General features: G+C 39.6%; 1 protein-coding gene across 2 annotated transcripts in view; it reads right to left on the reverse strand.

Moving 5' to 3' along the window:
* Positions 1 to 16,227, reverse strand: part of p4hb (prolyl 4-hydroxylase, beta polypeptide) — a 28,058-nt gene extending 11,831 nt beyond the window's left edge. For both annotated transcript variants that reach the window (XM_081380486.1, XM_081380485.1), the window contains exons 1-7: positions 15,806 to 16,227; positions 14,381 to 14,587; positions 7,499 to 7,632; positions 7,277 to 7,414; positions 3,296 to 3,400; positions 461 to 586; positions 168 to 368 (exon numbers count right to left, since the gene is read on the reverse strand). In XM_081380486.1, the coding sequence (XP_081236612.1) occupies positions 168 to 368; positions 461 to 586; positions 3,296 to 3,400; positions 7,277 to 7,414; positions 7,499 to 7,632; positions 14,381 to 14,587; positions 15,806 to 15,944 (1,050 nt within the window). In that variant the 5' untranslated portion in view covers positions 15,945 to 16,227. The remainder of the gene's footprint in view (positions 1 to 167; positions 369 to 460; positions 587 to 3,295; positions 3,401 to 7,276; positions 7,415 to 7,498; positions 7,633 to 14,380; positions 14,588 to 15,805) is intronic.
* Between the last annotated feature and the right edge of the window lie 3,783 nt (positions 16,228 to 20,010).

Here is a 20,010-nt window from a genome sequence, read left to right on the forward strand (position 1 = left end):
ATTCCCATCCAATGATCAAAATCTGCAGGTTTGATATCACAATTTTCATATCAGTTCATAATATCATCATTGTATATTTCAAAATTTGATACAGAAGCCCATTTATTAAAAGTTACTACTAAATGTAACCATTAAAAGCCTTAAACCCAAGCAATGTTCTCCACCACCTTTAGTTTCCCCTCTGTGAAGGCTGTGCAGAAGGTGATTATGTTCTCTGCTGTGATTTCTGAGGATTCTGGTCTGTATTTGGTCATCTCTTCCTCAAGGGTGATGAGGCGGATTGCTGGGCACTCTTCCTTCTTAAGACCAAAGAACTCCAGAATTCGCTGGTTATCATCCACATCACTGTCAATAAAGATGAAGAGAATCTGCAGGGAAAGCAAATTAGGTTAAATGCAAATGTGAAAAAAAAAAAAAAAAAAAAAAAAAAAAAAAAATCTTAAAATAAAGGGGCACCCACTTTGCCTTTGAAGCCCTCTGCTGCTTTCTTAAATTGGTCCATTTTGTCCTGGAAGTCTTTGGCTGTTTTAGGTACAAACATTAGGATGTGGGATTTGATTTCACCTCCAAAGATTTTTGGGGCAGTCTGCAATGGAAGAATAAGAATCTCAGAATTAATTTCCCCCACCCACAACCTCCAATCTTTAAACACATTGGGCCTCATTTAGCAAAATAACAGGAAAAAAAACGCACATCCGAGCGCAGAAATCATCTTGCGACAGGGTCCACATGTGATTTATGAAAATCCCATCATACGAATAATCGTACGTTGATAAATCAATGAAAACAAGTGTCATTTGAATATCACACCCCTAAAAATTCACGATTTAGAAGCCTCGCCCCTAGAGTTTGACATGGTGAAATGTAACCCGGCCAAGAAGAGGAAGCATCTCATGAAAGATAAATTGATCTTGCTCCAAAAAAAACCCGTTAACCTTGTAATTGCAAACAATTATATTAATTTATATGGATATTAAATACCGGTAAATAAAACGAAACATTTACAAACATTATAAACCCTAAACTAGGCTATTTTCCCTTCACTCCACAACAAATCCTTAATTTAACAGTATTCAACAGAAGAATGAAAAAGCTATAAATTATATATTAAACTATAAAATAAAACACATTAGGCTATAGTAGCATTCACATAATTTTAACATTGTACATTACTAGTGGTGTCAACAATAATCGAGTCGGCGATGCATGGCAATGCGGGGCATGCACGATTCAGCATCGATGCGGCAAAGTGCCATAATCGATTATGTCACTTTTTTTTCTGGCCTTGAGTTGAACAATAAAGTTGTGAAGTTTCAATTACTTCTGGGGGCATAACAACAACAATCAAGATGGCTGAGGCGGAGGGAGATGACCGCGATAGACGGGTGATTAAAAACACATCCAAAGCTTGGAAAGCGGATATCTGGGCACATTTCTGATTCTACGAAGTTAATGGTAAACTAGACGACTTACGCGGTGTGTAAAACCTGCCACACTAAAATCAAGCACGTTGGCAATACAACTAGTCTAACTTCACGAACCATGTTGATCGTTGGCATCCTGAATTGGCTTCAACAACAACACAAAGTCGACACATCCCAGCCAAGAATTGACGAGTCGCTAGTGTCAACGTTGCCACACAACTCCGAGAGAGCAAAGAGGATCACACGATCGGTGGCATGTTTCATAGCGAAGGATCTACGACCCTATTCTGTGGTAGAAAATGTGGGGTTTCGCCACATGCTTAAAACAATTGAGCCCCGGTATAAGCTACCGACAAGAGCTACCTTCACTGATTCTGTGCTTCCCGCATTGTACAAAGAAACCAAAGCAAAGGTAATGGAATCAATGTGTAAAGCCAGTCGTGTAGCCATTACAAGTGACGCCTGGACTGAAAGCAGTGATTTATGTTTTCTTTTTCAGGTTTGAAAATGCCATATCCAATACCCTGTACCATTCAATTTTATTTTATTTAAATTACATTTATGTCAAAGACACAGGAGAGTGATACACACATGGCAACCAATAAAATCTGTTCTTCAATATCTGACTGCTTGTATTGCCTCATGACTGATGAAAAATTTGCCTTGTGTGCAGTAGAATTTTGATGCATCACAATGCATCGTAGAATCGAATAGAATAGATTCGTTACCTGGTGAAATCGCAATTGAATCGAATTTTGAGGGCAGTGCCAATGCACACCCCTATACATTACATAAACAATTTAGGCTAATGGGCTCACCTCTCATTCGGAAAGAACCCAAATACGTTTCCAAATTTGCCATCTAACTTTTGGTTGCTAAACTATTGTTAATAAGGCTTTTTACTTCACTCGTGTTCCAGTATCCATGTAGAACAGCATCCTTCATATGTGCAAAAATATGATTGGCTGGGTGCTGGGCATGCTGATTTTACAGCAGACCATTTAAATTGAGCAGTGTAACTTATGTTTGGTTGATGACATTTCAGCCATTCATCAAACTAAAATGCAAAGTTAGCAACAGTAGAACTGATATTTTGTGTGTGCGGAACTGTGCGCGCTTGAGGCGCCTGCATGATCAGTTGGTTTTAATAAAATATAGATAAAGAAAACAAATACAATGCATTAGAGTGTCACAAACTAGCCTGCTTATACTAGTCGCAGTTTTTTTCCTTTTGTTAATCTGTTAATAAATTAAGTGAAATATATTTTGTGCAGTCCTATTTATTTTATCCCTTTTATATAGTTCGATTTATTATGTTTTTATTCTGCAGGTACATAGTGTGACCATGTGTGAATCCTCATGTTCTGTTGTTTACGCTGCTATTTGTGCATGTAAAGCTAAACCCCTGAGGGGAAATATCATTTGTGGCATTTTTTTAATGGGTCTCACACAGACACCAATCTATAATTTTAATTTGACAATCTAGTCATTTAAAGGTTAATGATCAATTGATGAGCTTCAAGAAAATAATTTAAAATGAAGAAAACTCATTACAGTTCCACCAGATTTATTATGCTGCACACAAATTCACGCCAATTCAAAAACTTGCGTACACGAGATGAGACGTGTGATTTGATTGTATGACACTCATGTCCATATTGATAAATGTCAAGTTTTGCGTAGAAATGGCCGTAAGCCCAGTTTTCTGTTGTACGTTCGTTTCATAAATGAGGCCCATTCAATTTCATATCTCAGTTAAAATACAAATATGGCAACCTGGGTCCTGTATACAACAGTTCAAACTCTAAATGTCAATATGGAGCAACAGACAGAAATGTGGATAAAAAAAAAAAAAAAAGTCAAAAGTGTACCTGCTCCGTGAACTCAATGACCAGAGGAAGCTGGTTGGCCTTGATGAAGGGCAGCAGATTTTCTTTGCTGATCTCTCCATCAAAAGTATTCCGACCCTCATCAAACTTGGGGGGGGGGGGGGAGAAAGAGAGAGATAGAGAAATGCAGTGTAAATAAGACTTGATTTAACAGTGTACACAGCAACACAAACCTGGTGAGCATTATTCACTTTAACAGTGTTGAGTAGGGAACTATGAATCAATCAGCATAGAAACGTGACTGTAACAGTTGTTGGTCGCAGGGCAGCGGATATTCTAGTTGAGACACATGCAGAGGGCATTAATAGCATGCATAAAGCGAGCAGCTGCATTTTGGAATGAGGCCGTAAGGACAATGAATTTCAGAGTGTGTTTGGGTGCTAAGAGACAGAATCTCAAAGCCGTTTTAGGGACAGGGGTCAAGGAGAAGTTTAGCCCATTCCTGATTATAGATTTAGAGCACATCCATTCATCCTACTGAGAATGAATCCTTGTAGCTAGTTTCTGTAAAGTACAGTGATTTAGTCTTTGTGAAAATTCGGTTTTATTTGTATTCAGGATTGCCACAAATTTTAAAACAATGGATTTCCATGACCGGATAAGGACTTTTAAAATCTTTCAAATTCACTAATGGATCATGCAGACCAATTTAACTGCTTTTAACAATTAATTGAAGACTCAATTTGCTAACCACTCACAGATCATTAAGGCTTGCCTTGACAAAACTATTTAGAGCAGGGGTGCAAAACTCAGTTCCTGGAGGGCGATAGCCCTGCAGAATTTAGCTTCAACCCTAATTAAAATGCACATGATCCAACTAATATAGTCCTTCAGGTATGCGTGTTGGAGCAGGGTTGCAACTAACCCATGCAAGACTGTGGCCCTCTAGGTATAGAGTTCTGGTTTAGAGCAAAAGCATAAAGGCCCGTTCACACCAAGCACGATAACTCTAAAGATAACGACAAAGATAACTATATATGCGTCCACACCAACGAACGATAACGGTCTTTTTATTCTAAGCACGCGCGCACGCCCCATTTTAAATGCGCGAGACCTTTAAATTAGAATAGATTCTGATTGACTGTCAGTGTTTTATTGTTTGACAGCTGAAAAAAAATCGTTCTGAAAGTGATCCCAACGATATCATTCCTCATATCTTTATCGTTATAGTTGTGGTGTGAACTCTGTTATTCTTTAATATGGAGAGCGATTTTTAGAATTCTATCTTTATCGTTATCTTTATAGTTATCGTCCTTGGTGTGAACGGGCCTTAACTATAGGGAAAATTACAGAAATTTCCATGTCACAATTCAAAAACTATGACCATGGAAACCCTATGGATTTCTGATGGACGATAAGAGTTGAGTGAGGTAGGGTGACGTAAGGCCAATCCTTAATCAGGGGATATTTAATCAGCAGTACTCTGAGGTTCAACACGCAACAAGTAGTATTGGTCGTGATCTGATCGGAGAGAAATATGCTTGAATTGCCACAAGATTTCATCTCTGATGAAACCTCAGCTGATCTACCTCAGAAGCAGGGTGTCCCATTCAGAGTTAAAGCACATCATTTTCTGAATGAAAAAACACTGAATACTTTAAATCATGTACATAACTGCACATTTCCCATTTGATCATCTTGGACCTCCACACCAAACAGCATCAAGAAAAATCTGATATGTCCAGTTGATCCTGTTTTTCAGGTGACGTCAATAGGTCTTCATGCCACAATAAAATAAGTTTTAAAAAAAATATATATATATTTTTTTTTAAATCAGACAAACTACTGTAGCGTAGCAATGGATGGACAAACCCAGAGTTTTTGTTTGACCCAAGCAGAAATAACAGGTGGCAAAATGGGCACATTTGAAAAAGAATTCACTCATGTGGTGCTCAAGTGTTGTAAGCAATGGGTGAAGTGTCTAAACGCCTACATTTTTACCAAACTTTCAGTTTTTCTTTTCTAGGAAGCTGCGCAATAAAATGTATTAATGGGCTGCCTGACATAATGACTCACTGACCCTGATAAACTAGAGCATCATTACATAATGAATTTAAAGGTCAAGGGGGGAGATCTGCTGTCAGCTTGAACCGGAAAACCAAATTTATAGTGCGACTGAGCAAAGACCAATAATAGCAATGTGAGCATTGCCAGATATGACTAGTTGCAGCAGGATCAACTTTCCATGGCTGCACCAAGTACTTGAAAAATTATAGACTCTTATTTCATAAAAATAGCTTCTCTTAAGAGCTTGATGTTTAGCTGATAATATTATATCACCCCCTTGTGAGTTTTTTTCGAAAGGTTTGAAAGCATTTGATTGTTCTGATCCCTTGTATTGTATTAAACTATTTAATGTACCATTTAAAACACTATGACCCAGGGCCACAATAAACAGTCCTTGTGTCAGTTAAAGAAACTTCATCACGGGCCCGAGTTGAAATCATGATCATTTTACGGGCCTCCTTTCATGATCCAGGCCTAAACGTCCAGTTATTGGAGGCCCTGCTACTACCCATTCAAGAGTCTGAAAAAGTAAAGCACAGTCCACTCCAAAGAGTTATTCTCTGTATCAGTAAGCAGTATCTGAACTTCTTTTAAAGGCTTCACATGTCCGTTCCCAGAAAAACTCATCACAATATTACTCGTTTAAATAATTCCCAACGAAGGCTTCCACAAACAAGGGGACAAGGCCTGGTTGAGTTGTGTTATGGTAAGGTGAGTGACACTTTCGGTTCACCAATCACAACACTGATCTAATGGATCAGTCAGAGCACATTGAGATTTTCAGAAGGAGGGGCTAGCTTAAACTGAGTTTCAGAGTAGGTTTAGAGTTGACAAATCCAGATAAATCCAACCTGGTTTTAATCAGGTTCAGCAGTCTCACAAAGCTCGGTATAAACGTTCTGTCAACTCAGGTTTGATCCAAAGTTTGTGATTAACTCTGAAGCATGTGCACCTGAAAGTGCAGAGAACATGGAGAACATCAGTATGATTCACTTCTCGCGAGAGAGACGGCACAATTCATTTCTCTTCTAAAGATTAAGAGATGCTGCAGCGAAAGTTTGAGAAGGTAGCTGAAAGAAAACATCTGACTATATCAATGCATGATGTGAATCAAAGAAATGGGCCTAATTATAGGTTAACAAAGAGCTCAAATGAATACGGTTTAAAAGCATTATATATAAATGCATGTATTATATTCATATTAATTTAAAAGCAAAGTTTAATATTACTCGTCAATTAAAATACATTTATAAAAAAAACTTAATGCATATTAGTTATAATTCACATAATACAAATTTAAATTAACAGCAGAAGAGCAATTTTGTCTAGAAAGTTTTTCAATTATGATAACATTTAGAGCGAGATACAGGGGGCGTGGCTTTATTGCATCTGATACATGCCACTTTGCTCACAGCTGATTGGTCCAGTTTTGGTTTGCGATCTCTAACCCAGAATAAAACTTGCTCTGGAGCAGGTTAGCAGTGTAACGCAAGTTACCATGGCAATGAACACTGCTAAAAACCAATCCACCTTCTTGAGCCTGAAAACCAGAGCTTGCTCAAACTAATCTCGAACTTACCTGGGTAGTAACTGAAACCAGCTTTGTGCAACAGGCCACAGAACAGGGCTGTGTTTCCCAAAAGCATTGTTAGCCTATGTTGATCGTAGAGACCATTGGTAGCAATTACTCTACGATCAACTTAGGCTTACAATGCTTTTGGGAAATGCAGCCCAGTGAGTTACTGACAAACTGGGAAAAGATGTGCTGCAACCAGATAAAAAATGTGTAAAAAATGTATTTAAACATTCAAGCATGAATCCTTCTCTAGTAGACCCAAAAACAAAATCAAGATGTTATAAAAGGGTATAATATGGCCTCTTTAAAAGCAAGCAATAAGCAAATATCAAGGAGTCAAAGAGTTTAGTCAGAAGATCATTATAAAGTGGACAGTGTACCTTCTTAAAGAGCACAACACCATCCTTGGCAACTTCAAACTTTGAAAAGACTGCATCATCAGAGGTGATGCCAAAGGGTATGTCATCCACAGACTCTGCGGTTTTAACGAAGGCCTTGGCATCTTCTGATTCAACATCCTGCAGAGAAAAACAATTAACAGTAATAATTTTAATAAGTTTAAAAAAATCTCCAAATTAGCTAAAGAGAAGAATAAATTTTACCTTAAAGAACCCAATTACTGCAACCTCATTATCAGCAATAAGAGACTCTGTCTGCGTCACATCACTCAAAGTAGTGGCTGCAGGGCCAGTTCGTTTTTTCAGCCAGTTGACAATGTCATCAGCCTGTCGACCAGCTGCAGACAGAGCATGAGCATGTCATAGTGTGAGACAAAAGATCCTGGTGGCAACAAGCAAACACTTAAAGCAGAAATACATTTATAGTAAAACGACTTTGCACATGGCCATAGCCATCTATTAGGTCACTGAGGTCCAGACCTCTGTATTTTTCCGAGGTGCATATAATAAAGGTTGTGAAATATTTGCCTAATATAGTATTAACTCCACTTTATTTCCACAAGGATATTGCACAGCACCAAGATCTTATCATCTGAGCTGCCTTGGTGGTCTGATTTGATTGGTCATCTCAAATATTTTGACACTGACAAGTGGTGACAAAGTAGGCAGGTTTAATGTTCACAGAAGCTGCTGAGTGTGATTTCCAGCACAGCACAACGCTTCAGTTAGTGGTCAAAGTGCGAGATAAGATGCAAGTAGCTAAACTAAACATTTCATATTTAACAGCTGTTTTAGAATCGAAGTGTTAAATGACCAACAAAAATCAGGCAAATAAACTAGTCTAATTTTGCCATTTTGAATTGAAAATAGACCTGTAATTTACATGGCTCAAGTTGTAATTAGTAAGTCAATGTGAGGGGACAAGAAATGTTAACGTAGCAGTTTCATCATATAAGGGCATAAGATTACTAACAAATGTTAACATATTGTGAATGAATTTAATAAACAGTAGCTTAGCTTTCCTGGCTACTTCAGTAACTTGTCTTCATAAAACATCAGTTAACCCTGTTTACTTTCTTCACTGCCACAGATTCTGTGAAACGGCAGGGGGCGACTCTAGTAATTGTACTAAAATAAACCGTTCTTCTCACTGTTGATTCCTGATGGTTAAGAGGACATCACCACCAATACCACACTACAAAAAGAATCGTGTAAAATCCAGTAAACCCTGAGATTATTACTTGTGACATTAGAACAAAATATGTGAATGTAAAAACATGCATGTAGGCTATACAACTAAATTAACGATCTCTTACATATTTTCTAATTTCATTAAACATTTCATTAAGTTTCATGTACAGTTTTAAAGAGAAAAATACTCTGCAATGGTGTTGACTTATGAATTTGCACATGGTTTGTCTTTAAGCATATTAAAAATACCACAGACAAACATTAAAAACTTAATTTTCAACACAGGGGGACTTTAAGGCATACATTTGATCAGTTCCTGCATTCTCTGGGAAACAGATTAAATCTAACTCAAGTACTCCTTCCACATATCCTCATCCATTTATTGCCACAGGGCAGGACTGACATGTCAATCCAAATGACACGTCACACACAGTTTCAAAGGTAGTCTTAATATTGCTCTTGTTATACCAGTAATGAGTGCCACAGGTTACAGCGGGAATGACTGATGCAACACGTCAGCAATTACACTGTGGTTCAGAATTTGATTATGTCTGAGTCGAGATCTTATTGAGATCATGCGTTACAGAAACCCAGACGGAGTCCTTCCATCAAGGCTACACATATAGCGACAGACAAAACTTCAGAAATCCTTTTGTTCCAGACAGTTTCAGATAATTCTGCAATCCCAAAAAGCAGGATTTCCCAAAGTGTACGCAAACACCTAGGGATTTGTGAGGGAACTGCAGGGGACTTGAGTTGATAAAAAGATAATTAACTAAATCAAAAGCAACACTAAAATAAGTGAATAGGTATGGAATGATATTCCGGACATTATTCAAAAGGAATTGCAAATTGCATTTGCAATTGCGTTTTCAAATTGTGGACGCATAAAATGTGACATAATCCAAACGCAAATGCAAATCGCGCATTACCGTTTGCATTTTCGTTTAAGCGAACGCACAGTGACTGCCAAATTTAAAATGGAAATGCAAAGTCCGTTTGCAACTGTGTTTCCCATATCTTACGAGTCTTGACCCTGTCATATTTAAATAGCAATTTCAATTACCAAGTCTGCTTTTTCACTTTCTCAGCGTCGCGTATGTAGGCAGCCAAAACTCAAATGAAATCGCAATTCCCATAGTATTTCCATTTCCGATGCCTTACACCGAAACCTGTCAATCAGCGTCAAGGGTGGGATTATGCTATGGGGCATGTTCGTGTTGGGACGTGACGTCACTCACAGTCGACGGTTAAGAGGTGATGCCCTGAACAGACAGACGCCGATTTATTTTAAACAATGAAGGTAGTTGGTGAAATTGTGGAGGACCTTATGATGCTCGCGCAGCAAGTTGATGACAGTACATCCTCTACAGATGTAGGTAATGTAACAAAAGTCACAAAATTCCATGACACTGAGATAAAGATTTGGTTTTGGTTTAGTTTAAAATTAATATTTCTTAAACCCTCATGTTGTCTTTGGGTTCTGTTTGGATCTCATTTGATATTTTCCCCCCATTCAAAAAAACATATCTCCCTTATCTCAGTGTCATGGAATTTTGTGACTTGTTACATTATTTGTCTAAACACACAAAAAAACCTGGGTTTGATTTAATTGGTCTGAAAGTAGCCTATGTATAATTTTGTTTTTGTCCATTTCACAGTTGAGATTAATTTAAAATGATTAAATCCCACATAAATCTAAACAAATACACCATAAATGTAAAGTGGAACAAACATTCTCTCTCTCTCACACACACACCAGCCGCGGCGCTACATTTTAGGTCCGGGCCCATCCATTTCTACTATGGTTTTGTACGTTTCTTCATTCGGATCTATTTGCGATCCATTCAATTCTAAACAACGCAGTTTACATGCTTTGTCCTTGTTACATTATTCATTTAGTGATAATAATAATTAGTGATAATAATAATTAGTGACATAATTATCAGTGAACTTGATAAATGTTGCAGATATGTTTTACTATGCATGCAAACAAATGCCTTTCAACTTATGCGTGCAAAATTCAGAATAAAATGAATGTGCAGCAATTTGTACAAATAGAGAGTCTGTATACTATACATGTTGTAGCCATTAAATAAGCTCATTTAGTTTCATATTTGTTAAAATATTGTAATGTTATTTTTTCATCTATGTTGATTATGAAAAGTGAACCGCACGAGTAAGATAGGATGCGCAATATATCGAGAGATGTGGGTCAGACATGATTTTGACCACTTTTTGTTTTGTAGAAAGCCTTTTTAAGTGAATTTCGTTTTGTATAAATTGTATCTTAATTTTAATATTTTTTTTATCAACCAATAATTTTTTTTTTGCCTGGATTTAATAAATTAAAAAGGAAATATAGCAGACAATAAAATCATTGAGGCGCCCGCGCGGTCATTGCATTGCTCGTGAACAGGAGCGCATCTCATCCTAACTTAACGAAACTCAACGTATGCCTCACAGACATGAAATATATCTTAAGCCCAAAATGTATTTTTAACAATTTAAAACGAAAAGAAAAAGGCTACTCTCTGATTATGTAATCCATGATGTGCATTTCTCTCTATAGGCGCGTTCACTATATGGAGATGACGATCGTCAACTTCATCTTTACAGCTGTTGTTGCTGTTAATAAACTAAAAAAATTATAGGCCTATAATTTTATTAAACAATAAATTAAATTAAATGTAATTGTCTTAAAGCAGCAAAAAAAATCCGTTTTTTTTTTTTTAAACCTATGCTAACTACGCATTAAATTCAGGTATAGTTAGTCGCTGTCCTCAGTGCCGCAGAAAAGCACTGAAACGGAGATGAAGGGGAACCCGTTTTTTGTTTTTGGCTTATTTTAACTGGCCCATCCAGTTTTCTGGAGGCCCACCTACAATCAAAATCCTGCGCCGCTAGTGACACACACACACACACACAGGTTTAACTGCAACAGACAGCATTTTTATTGAATTTCGCAAATTGAGAACACTTATTTGAAGGGGTGAGACCTAGCACCGACACTCATCTCTTGTGGTATGTCCAGTAAAGGACGTCCAGGTTCTTTAGTTGTCCTGTCCTTCACAAAAAGCCTATTATTAGCTACTTCACTGAGGTTGGCGAAGACAACATTACTTATGTTGCTGTTGGTCAAGGCCACGAAAACATTTAACTTATCCAAAATGAAATAAGCTTCTATGGCTTCTGAGTAAGAGGACATCTGTAGAGGATGTACTGTCATCAACTTGCTGCGAGCATCATAAGGTCCTCCACAATTTCACCAACTACCTCCATTGTTTAAAATAAATCGGCGTCTGTCTGTTCAGGGCATCACCTCTTAACCGTCGACTGTGAGTGACGTCACGTCCCAACACGAACACGCCCCATAGCATAATCCCACCCTTGACGCTGATTGACAGGTTTCCGTGTAAGGCATCGGAAATGGAAATACTAAGGGAATTGCGATTTCATTTGAGTTTTGGCTGGCTACATACGCGACGCTGAGAAAGTGAAAAAGCAGACTTGGTAATTGAAATTGCTATTTAAATATGACAGGGTCAAGACTCGTAAGATATGGGAAACACAGTTGCAAACGGACTTTGCATTTCCATTTTAAATTTGGCAGTCACTGTGCGTTCGCTTAAACGAAAATGCAAACGGTAATGCGCGATTTGCATTTGCGTTTGGATTATGTCACATTTTATGCGTGCACAATTTGAAAACGCAATTGCAAATACAATTTGCAATTCCTTTTGAAAAATGTCCGGAAAATCATTCCATAAATAGGAGTGCAAAATTATTCAAAAGTAAAGCTAAAATAGTGGTATATTTTCAATTGTGATAAATCAAAAACTGCTATTTAAAGTATGTATTCTGTTGTGCTGCTTAATTCTTGTAAAAAGCAAACTGTAAAAGTGAATTTTAAAACAAAAACAAATCAAAATAGATCAATTACAATTTTTTGAATATTTGACCCGTTTACAAGCATATATGACCATTAACCAACTGTGATCATGCAAATGTGTTATTAAATTTAAATAACTTAATCTCAGGGGATACTTCAAGTAAATATTATAAATCTAAGGGGTTCAGGCTCAGCTGACAGAAAAAAAAAAAAAAGGTTAGCCCTAAGAAATCTGAAAAGTATGCAAACTTTTAGACTGACAATTGAAAGTCCTAGAACTTTTTCTGAGGCTGGTCTGTAGGAATAAGACTGTAATAAACAGACTTTTGAGAGCAGCCCACATCAACCAGATCACAGGCAACGTGAGGAACTGCACGTTGACAGAAAGGGGGAGGCACCTTATACACAGGCTAGAACGCAGGGCTTCCACGTACAGAATGACATGCACGTCCTCAGCAGTTAGCACTCACATTCATGGCACACAAGCATCTGACCTGTCTAAGTTGACTTATGGTTTACAATATACAATAGCATAGTCAAATTACTCTTTAGCAATTCTAACCAAAACAAAGAAATTATATCAGGGTTTCTGCAGGGTTTGGCCAGTCAAATTTAAGACTTTAAGACCTTTTTATGACCATTATGATTGAAATTTATGACCTACACGAATTGAAAAATTCATTAAAATTCCTTTCAAACGTTTTTTTTTTTAATTGACTATCATTGAAAGTAACAAGATGTATTATTTAAATGCCTAAAGACAGATTTGAATATATTAATAGACAACAATATTCTTGATACTGATTATTTGCAAAGGGCTTGAGCCAACTACTAAACACACCAGACTTTAAAGGCAGACTGTTGCTTCTAAGTGAAAGTTGTAGAAACCAGAGTGTTAACTTTACTCTTTACTGTCAGAAAATATAATGACAAACACTTGCTAAAACAGGTGAACATTTCACAAATCTGGAGGTAGAACATTCAAATATTTGTTTGAATTATTATTATTATTTTGTTACTTAACAAAATAAATATCTTTATTGGGAAAATAATTACTTAGTTTCTGCATGTGCTAATAGGGGTCAAGTCTTGAAACAGGTTTGTGTTGCCTAACTTTGATGGCATGTATCTTCAGGAAATGTATGAAAAACAGTAGCCTAAATACATTATTAAATACTGTAAATATTCCATTAGTCCTTTAATACATTAACAGCACTAATAATATAATAAAATTCAATATGTATATCCCACATGGTGCAGTTAATATTACTAGGCTAATGTTACAGTAAATCCATGGTAAATGATGGGAGATTGTAGACGGAAGAGCCTTCTTACTGTATCGTTGTGCAGTTTCTCCTGTTGGTCAGCGCTGTTTCATCTGCCTTTAAACTGGTTTAAATCACTGAGACAGTGTGTTCTTCGCTGAATTCAAGCACTTCTCACTGGATCTTGTGACCGAGACCGATCAGAGTAAACGCATCAGTTCTATTGAGCTCGCGCTGCGCTGCCGTTTGGACTTGGAGCCGAGCGGGTAAATGGTCCGTGTGGCGCGCGGTTCAAATGAGCGTTCCGCTTTTGGCGCATTTAACATGCCGCCAGCGCATTTTCAGGGGGAAAAGGCAATGGTAGAACCAACGAATGAAGGAGCATATCAATTTAAGACGTGGCTAAATGAAATTTATGACCTTGTATGGAAAATCCGGACATTTTTATGACTTTTTATGGCCTAAAATTCTAATTATAAAATTTAAGACGTTTTATGACTTTTTATGACTCCGTGGAAACCCTGCATATACACTCACTGACATCATTTTATCTGGTTTTAGAGAAATATCGTTACGGATTTTGAAAGCCTATTGTTTTATTCACAGATCTGAAATCCAAATAAAAGTAGTGTACATTTTTTAAAAAGGTTTAAAAAAAAAACTGAAAACATTCTGGTAGGTCATATACCAAAAGGACCATAGATATTGTACAGAAAATGTGTGGCTCATTACACTAACCAGAATACTCCTTGGGGTTCTCCTTCTCTCCTCCCTTAAAGAACTTGATGGTGGGATATCCACGAACACCAAACTCTTGAGCGAGCTCAGCTTCCTCCGTGGCATCTACCTTAGCTAGTCTGATGTCAGAGCCTTCAGCTTTCAGCATACCAGCCGCTTTGGCATATTCGGGAACCAGGGCCTTGCAGTGCCCACACCATGGCGCATCTGCAATAAGCAAAAAGTGGTTAATTCAATACATCTTACATTTACTGAATGTTAGTAATTTTACATCAAGCATTCATTTACTCACAAACTACATTAGCAGTAATTTGTCTGAATGAACAGGTTAGTCGGGTTCATGACTAAACAGCATCAAGTTTCAGTTGGGTGTCCAAATGCAGTGAAATTAGATAAAATGATAACTGAATAAAACAAACGTAATCCTCACTCCCTCAACACGTCATGGCTTTAACAACATGCCATGTAGTGAAAGAAGACCAAAGTTCATAATGCTCATGATGAAAATCAGTGTATGTCAAAAACTCCTTCACAATATTATCAAATAAAGAACTAATGTAAGACTGCACTGGTACGCTTTCCACTGTTCACACGAGGTTTTTTTTTTTTTTTCTCATTTATTTAGCAAGAAAAGTTATTTTTCTGATGTACACGTCAACCTAGCTCTGTGACCCTGGGAAGTCCCGCCCATATTACACGCTACCACGCCTCCCATTATGACGAAACACTCGTGGACAGCGGTGATTGGTTAATTTGAGGGTCGATCACGACCATGCATCAGGATATACTTAAAGAACGGCCAATGAATTTAGCCCGGTAAAGACACATAAACTAACAGCCCGGATACACACAAGTTTGAGAAGTCTTTTATGATTAGAAACGCATTGATGCTTGCCCATAACAAGTCAAACCTCGTCTCATTTGCATGAAGTGGTGGAACATAAATAAGGGCCAGGAAATCGAAAGTCGAAAACAAGTGAAAGTGCAAATCAAAATTTAACCATTTCAACAAAAACGAAATTCAGAGATTCCGATCCAAGGTTGTTATCGCCCTGAATATCTATTTGAAACTCCACGCCTGCTAACTTGGATTGAATGCACTATTCGCAAAAAGGTTTAATTTGCTCTTTTGTCAAAACAGAGTTTGAGTGACTGGCAATGACGTCTAAATAACAGTTACAATGCGTCCGCTTTTGTGAAAGCGTTCAAAATTGCACTTTAACGTTAGATTTACGTAGCACACGTCTATGTTACTACAAGGAGATCGACTCATGAACAGAGATCAATTATTGTGGTTGCAAGTTAAAACTAAGAATAAAACATAACTAATTTCACTGATAGCGGGTTTCGTTTAGCATTTTACTCATGCACAAACTATCGTCGTAAAACAAATGAATCAGTCAAACAAAGCTGGCGACTACTTACAAAACTCAACAAGGATATTTGGGTAAGTTTTGAGCGCCTCCTCGAAGTTACTTTTCTTCAGTACAAGCACGTCCTCCTCCTCGGTGATATCAGCCGTTATCATAGCGGCCAGTGCGCACACAACCAACAACTTCAGCATCTCGGATTACCTCCAAACGTGCCAGCTAATAATGAAACCGTGATGGAGACGGTTAGCGCGTCTGCTATTCTTTCACCTTTAACAGTCTGAAGTGTCGCTTGATTTTTGTGTCTGCCGCTAATAACGTGGCAATGTGCGCAGGAAACGGAGAGGAAGGCGCTACTGCGCATGCGCATTTATGAGGCCGAACGCTGTTCGTGTTGAATTGTGAGTGGACCGCGCGTCTCCTAGCACCTGGAAGTGAATCTGCCCGTCTTGAATACTAATTTCCAAATCCTACTACGGCGAATGCTTAGCACATGAATATTATTATAGCGGTTGGTCACGTTGCGTAAACAGACGTGATGGCCAGTCAACTGGCGAATTAACTCGGATCACAATTATTAATTTGACTTTCCTCCAGGAAGGAACGCGAGCATCCTAATTAATATATTCATAAGCCAAGCATTCATTTATATGGATATTTTCTTTGCATGTTTGTGTCTGTATTACATAAACATCCTAACTCAGAATCATATCTGATTAGTAACCAACCACGGCCATTTCACTTAGGAAATTTAACTGTTTCAGATCTTAAAATAATTAATATGTTTTTGTAATACAGTCCCTGATCAGTAAAAGTTTTCGGTTCATAGGTTTATTGTAGGACAAAATAAAGTCAATGCACCTATAAGCAAAATAATATGAAAAATGTAAAACAGAAAATAATAAGATAGGCCTACAGTCAATAAGACCAACACAGCCTAAAGATGTGCATGCTGCGGACTGCCAAACACGATAAAACAATGAGCTGACACAGGAAATGGTGCACTATCACTTTCACCACAATCTTTCTGTGGTTATACACTAAGAATCATTTGTCAACTATACTTTCAGGATGTTCAGTTAGTGTACAACATAATTATGTGTCCCCTAAACTAAAAATAAGATGTTTTAAATAGTTTGCATAAGTAGTAGGCTAATAAAAGTCCAGAAGCATTTACCTCATTATTACGTTATCAAATCTTGACAGAATGAGTCTTTTCCCCAGTCCAATTTGAGATAAAGCATGAATACACTTTTCATGAATTTAGCTGTAAATGATGGCAGCACTTACGTTTTAGCTAGAAAACGTTTTCATGCTGTAAATCTTATAATCAGGGCTTAACACACCAACCCTCCAAATGGCAGTTTTCCCCATGGTATCGATGTCAGAATTGAGGCCAGTGAAACTGCTAAGTGGCTGGTGACTTTGGAAAAGCACTAGCCACAGTGGCTTGTGAGCAAAAAAAGTTAATGTCAAGCCCTGCTTATAATCTTGTAGATGATCATCAATACATAATCACACATGACTGCTTACAGTATTTCGAGTTTGACTTTTAGGTTGAGCCGTACACCACAAACTGCTGAAATAAACACATAAAGAAAGAAAAAAAAGAAAGAAAGAAAGAAGCATTTTAACAGAAATGCAGTGTCAGACAAAACCCACAAAGAAGCTGAAAGAAGAACACGAGGGGCCTGATGTATAAGCACAAAAAGGCATTGAAATGTGCACACACAATTTTCCATACACATATAGGGAGTTATTAAAAAATAAACTTATGTAAATATGTGCGCATGGTCCGCACACTCTAGACCAGGGGTCTCCAACCTTTTTGTGAGTAAGGGCTCCCTCAAGGGATAAAATAATCTAGAGGGCTACTTGTTTTATATACTCCAAAAATATAGGCTACAATTTATTATACAGTTGTAATTGAAATTATTCAACATCCATTGCAAATATTTTTTGATTTATTAGAACAATTTACAGACTTTCAGCTGTTTGCAATGAACAACTTTTAATGACTTCTGCAGTCTCAAAATTATTCAACCCCACTGAATAGAATCCGTCACAACAGCACAAATCTGCAAAACAGGGGTTGTCTCAAGCACAGCTAATGCAACTAATCAAGGGCTTTTTTAGTTGCACCAGGTGTGCTTGAGCTAGAACACATGAAATATCTGGACTGGCTAGGTTTGTTGAGTGTCATGTTTGACTGCATGTTTGAATTATGGCTAAGTCAAAAGAATGGTCCAAAAAGATATCCTCGCCCTTCACAAACAAAGAACAGGATACAAAAAGATAGTGAAGGCACTAGACACTGTTGGATGCATAGTTCTCTTACGAGAATACTCTTGTGTTGCGTAAGTTTAGCTTACACTATGGGAAAACTCCTTTTCTCGAGAATACTGAAGCAAGAAAATTATCCTTAATTTTCCAGAATGTAAAACGCATTTGCTGCAGCAGGCAGACATAGGCGACACAGCTTGCGCGCCTATTGGCTGCTCTGCAGCAACTGCTGCAACCTATCAGTGCGTCTTGGCATGACTCCAGCGCCAATGGGAAGCCTTCCCGCGCTACATCATGACCTGCCAAAATGGGTGTGGCCTTGAGCCTATAAATACCCCACACGCGGGTTGCACAATGATTTCGTCTCCTTCAGCGAGTGACTTCACTTCGCTGGATCTCTGAGAAGAAGCTGCGCCGTCGAAAAGCCTTCAGCGGGACAAGCTTGAGATTCGAGGACGCCGGCCGGATTCGCCGCCTTCGCTCGCCGTACCTGCTGCGCTATCCGGCGCCCATATCCTTTTTCACTGCTCCATGTTTTCCTAAAAGAGCAAAGGCATTTTTAAATACCAACCATGTCCTGCGGCTCGTGCAGAGCCGTTCTCAGCGACGGGGACCGCCATGTGCTGTGCGCTTCCTGCCTGGGAAAGGATCACGCAGACCACGCGCTCGCTGACGGCGGCTGCCAGAAATGCGAGTCTTTGCCTCTCTCGACCCTGCGGGCTCGACAGGCCTTGTTTCGTGTCAAGTTCACTTCTCCCATGCCTTTTGCTGGGCCACGCCGTAAGAAGCGGCGCTCTCAAAGGCCACCCGAACCTTCGGTGAAGGAGAACTTGCCAGCGGCGTCCCTGCGAGCCTCCTTCTCGGAGTCCCCGTCTCTTTCCTCGACGGCCGGCGCCCCGCTGCAGTCGAGACGAAAGAGCGGGATGTCATGGAGGATGACGGCTGCTCTCTCCTGGCGTCCGGGAGCGAGGAATGGTCGGGCTCTATCCCTGATCCCACCCTGTCGACACCGGAATCCAGCGTGAGGGCCTTGGTCGACGCTGAGCTTCTCCGCCTTCTCTCGAAGGCCGTCGAAGACCTCGGCCTTGATTGGACCACGCCCCAGGAGCCTGCGCCCAACAGGTTGGATGGCTGCTTCCTGATAGGACGCCGCTCTGCACCTGCTTCAAGGCCCGCTCCCTTCCTCCCCGAGCTTCACGACGAGCTCTCCAAATCATGGGGAGCCCCGTACTCGGCCAGGCTGAGGTCCTCTGTCTCTTCTACGCTCTCTACGGTCGACAGCGCGAAAGACAGGGGATATCTCTCTGTTCCTCCGGTAGAGGAAGCAGTAGCAGCACACTTGTGTCCGCCCTCTGCTGGATGGCGTGCCAAGTCAACTCTGCCTACCAAAGCCTGCCGGACCACTTCATCCTTGATCGGTCGCTGCCACCGGTCAGGCCGCATCTGCATTGCACTCCATGGCGGTTTTGCAGATTCACCAGGCCAACCTCCTCCGCTCTCTGGACGAGGCTAGACCAACTAAGGAGTGTGTGACGGATTTGAGGAGTACGACGGAGGTACTCAGAGCTACTAAAGCCGCCGCCCAGGCCATCGGCCGCAACATGGCTTCTCTCACCGTCACAGAGCGTCACTTGTGGCTTACCCTGTCCGACATGTCCGAGTCCGACCGTGCCACCTTTCTGGACGCTCCTATTTCTCCGACTGGTCTCTTCGGTCCCTCAGTTAAAGGCTTCGCGGAGCGATTTTCGGAGGTGCAGAAAACATGAGACATTTTCTGCCGCTGCGTTCCAGTTCTGCAGCAGGCCGTGCTAAGAAGCAGCAGCCCGCTCAAAGAACGGCCCCCCCACCGCCTCCGCCTCCCGCCCCGCAACAGCACCTGGCCCGGGATGCAAGCCAGCGCTCGCGCTCGTCGAGCCGCCGCAGACCGCCGCCTGCCCGGGGACCCAGACACAGGCTCGCGCCCAGCTTCGAGCCTCC

The sequence above is a fragment of the Scardinius erythrophthalmus genome, assembly GCF_964197995.2.
Source record: "Scardinius erythrophthalmus genome assembly, chromosome: 12".
Lineage (NCBI taxonomy): Eukaryota > Metazoa > Chordata > Actinopteri > Cypriniformes > Leuciscidae > Scardinius > Scardinius erythrophthalmus.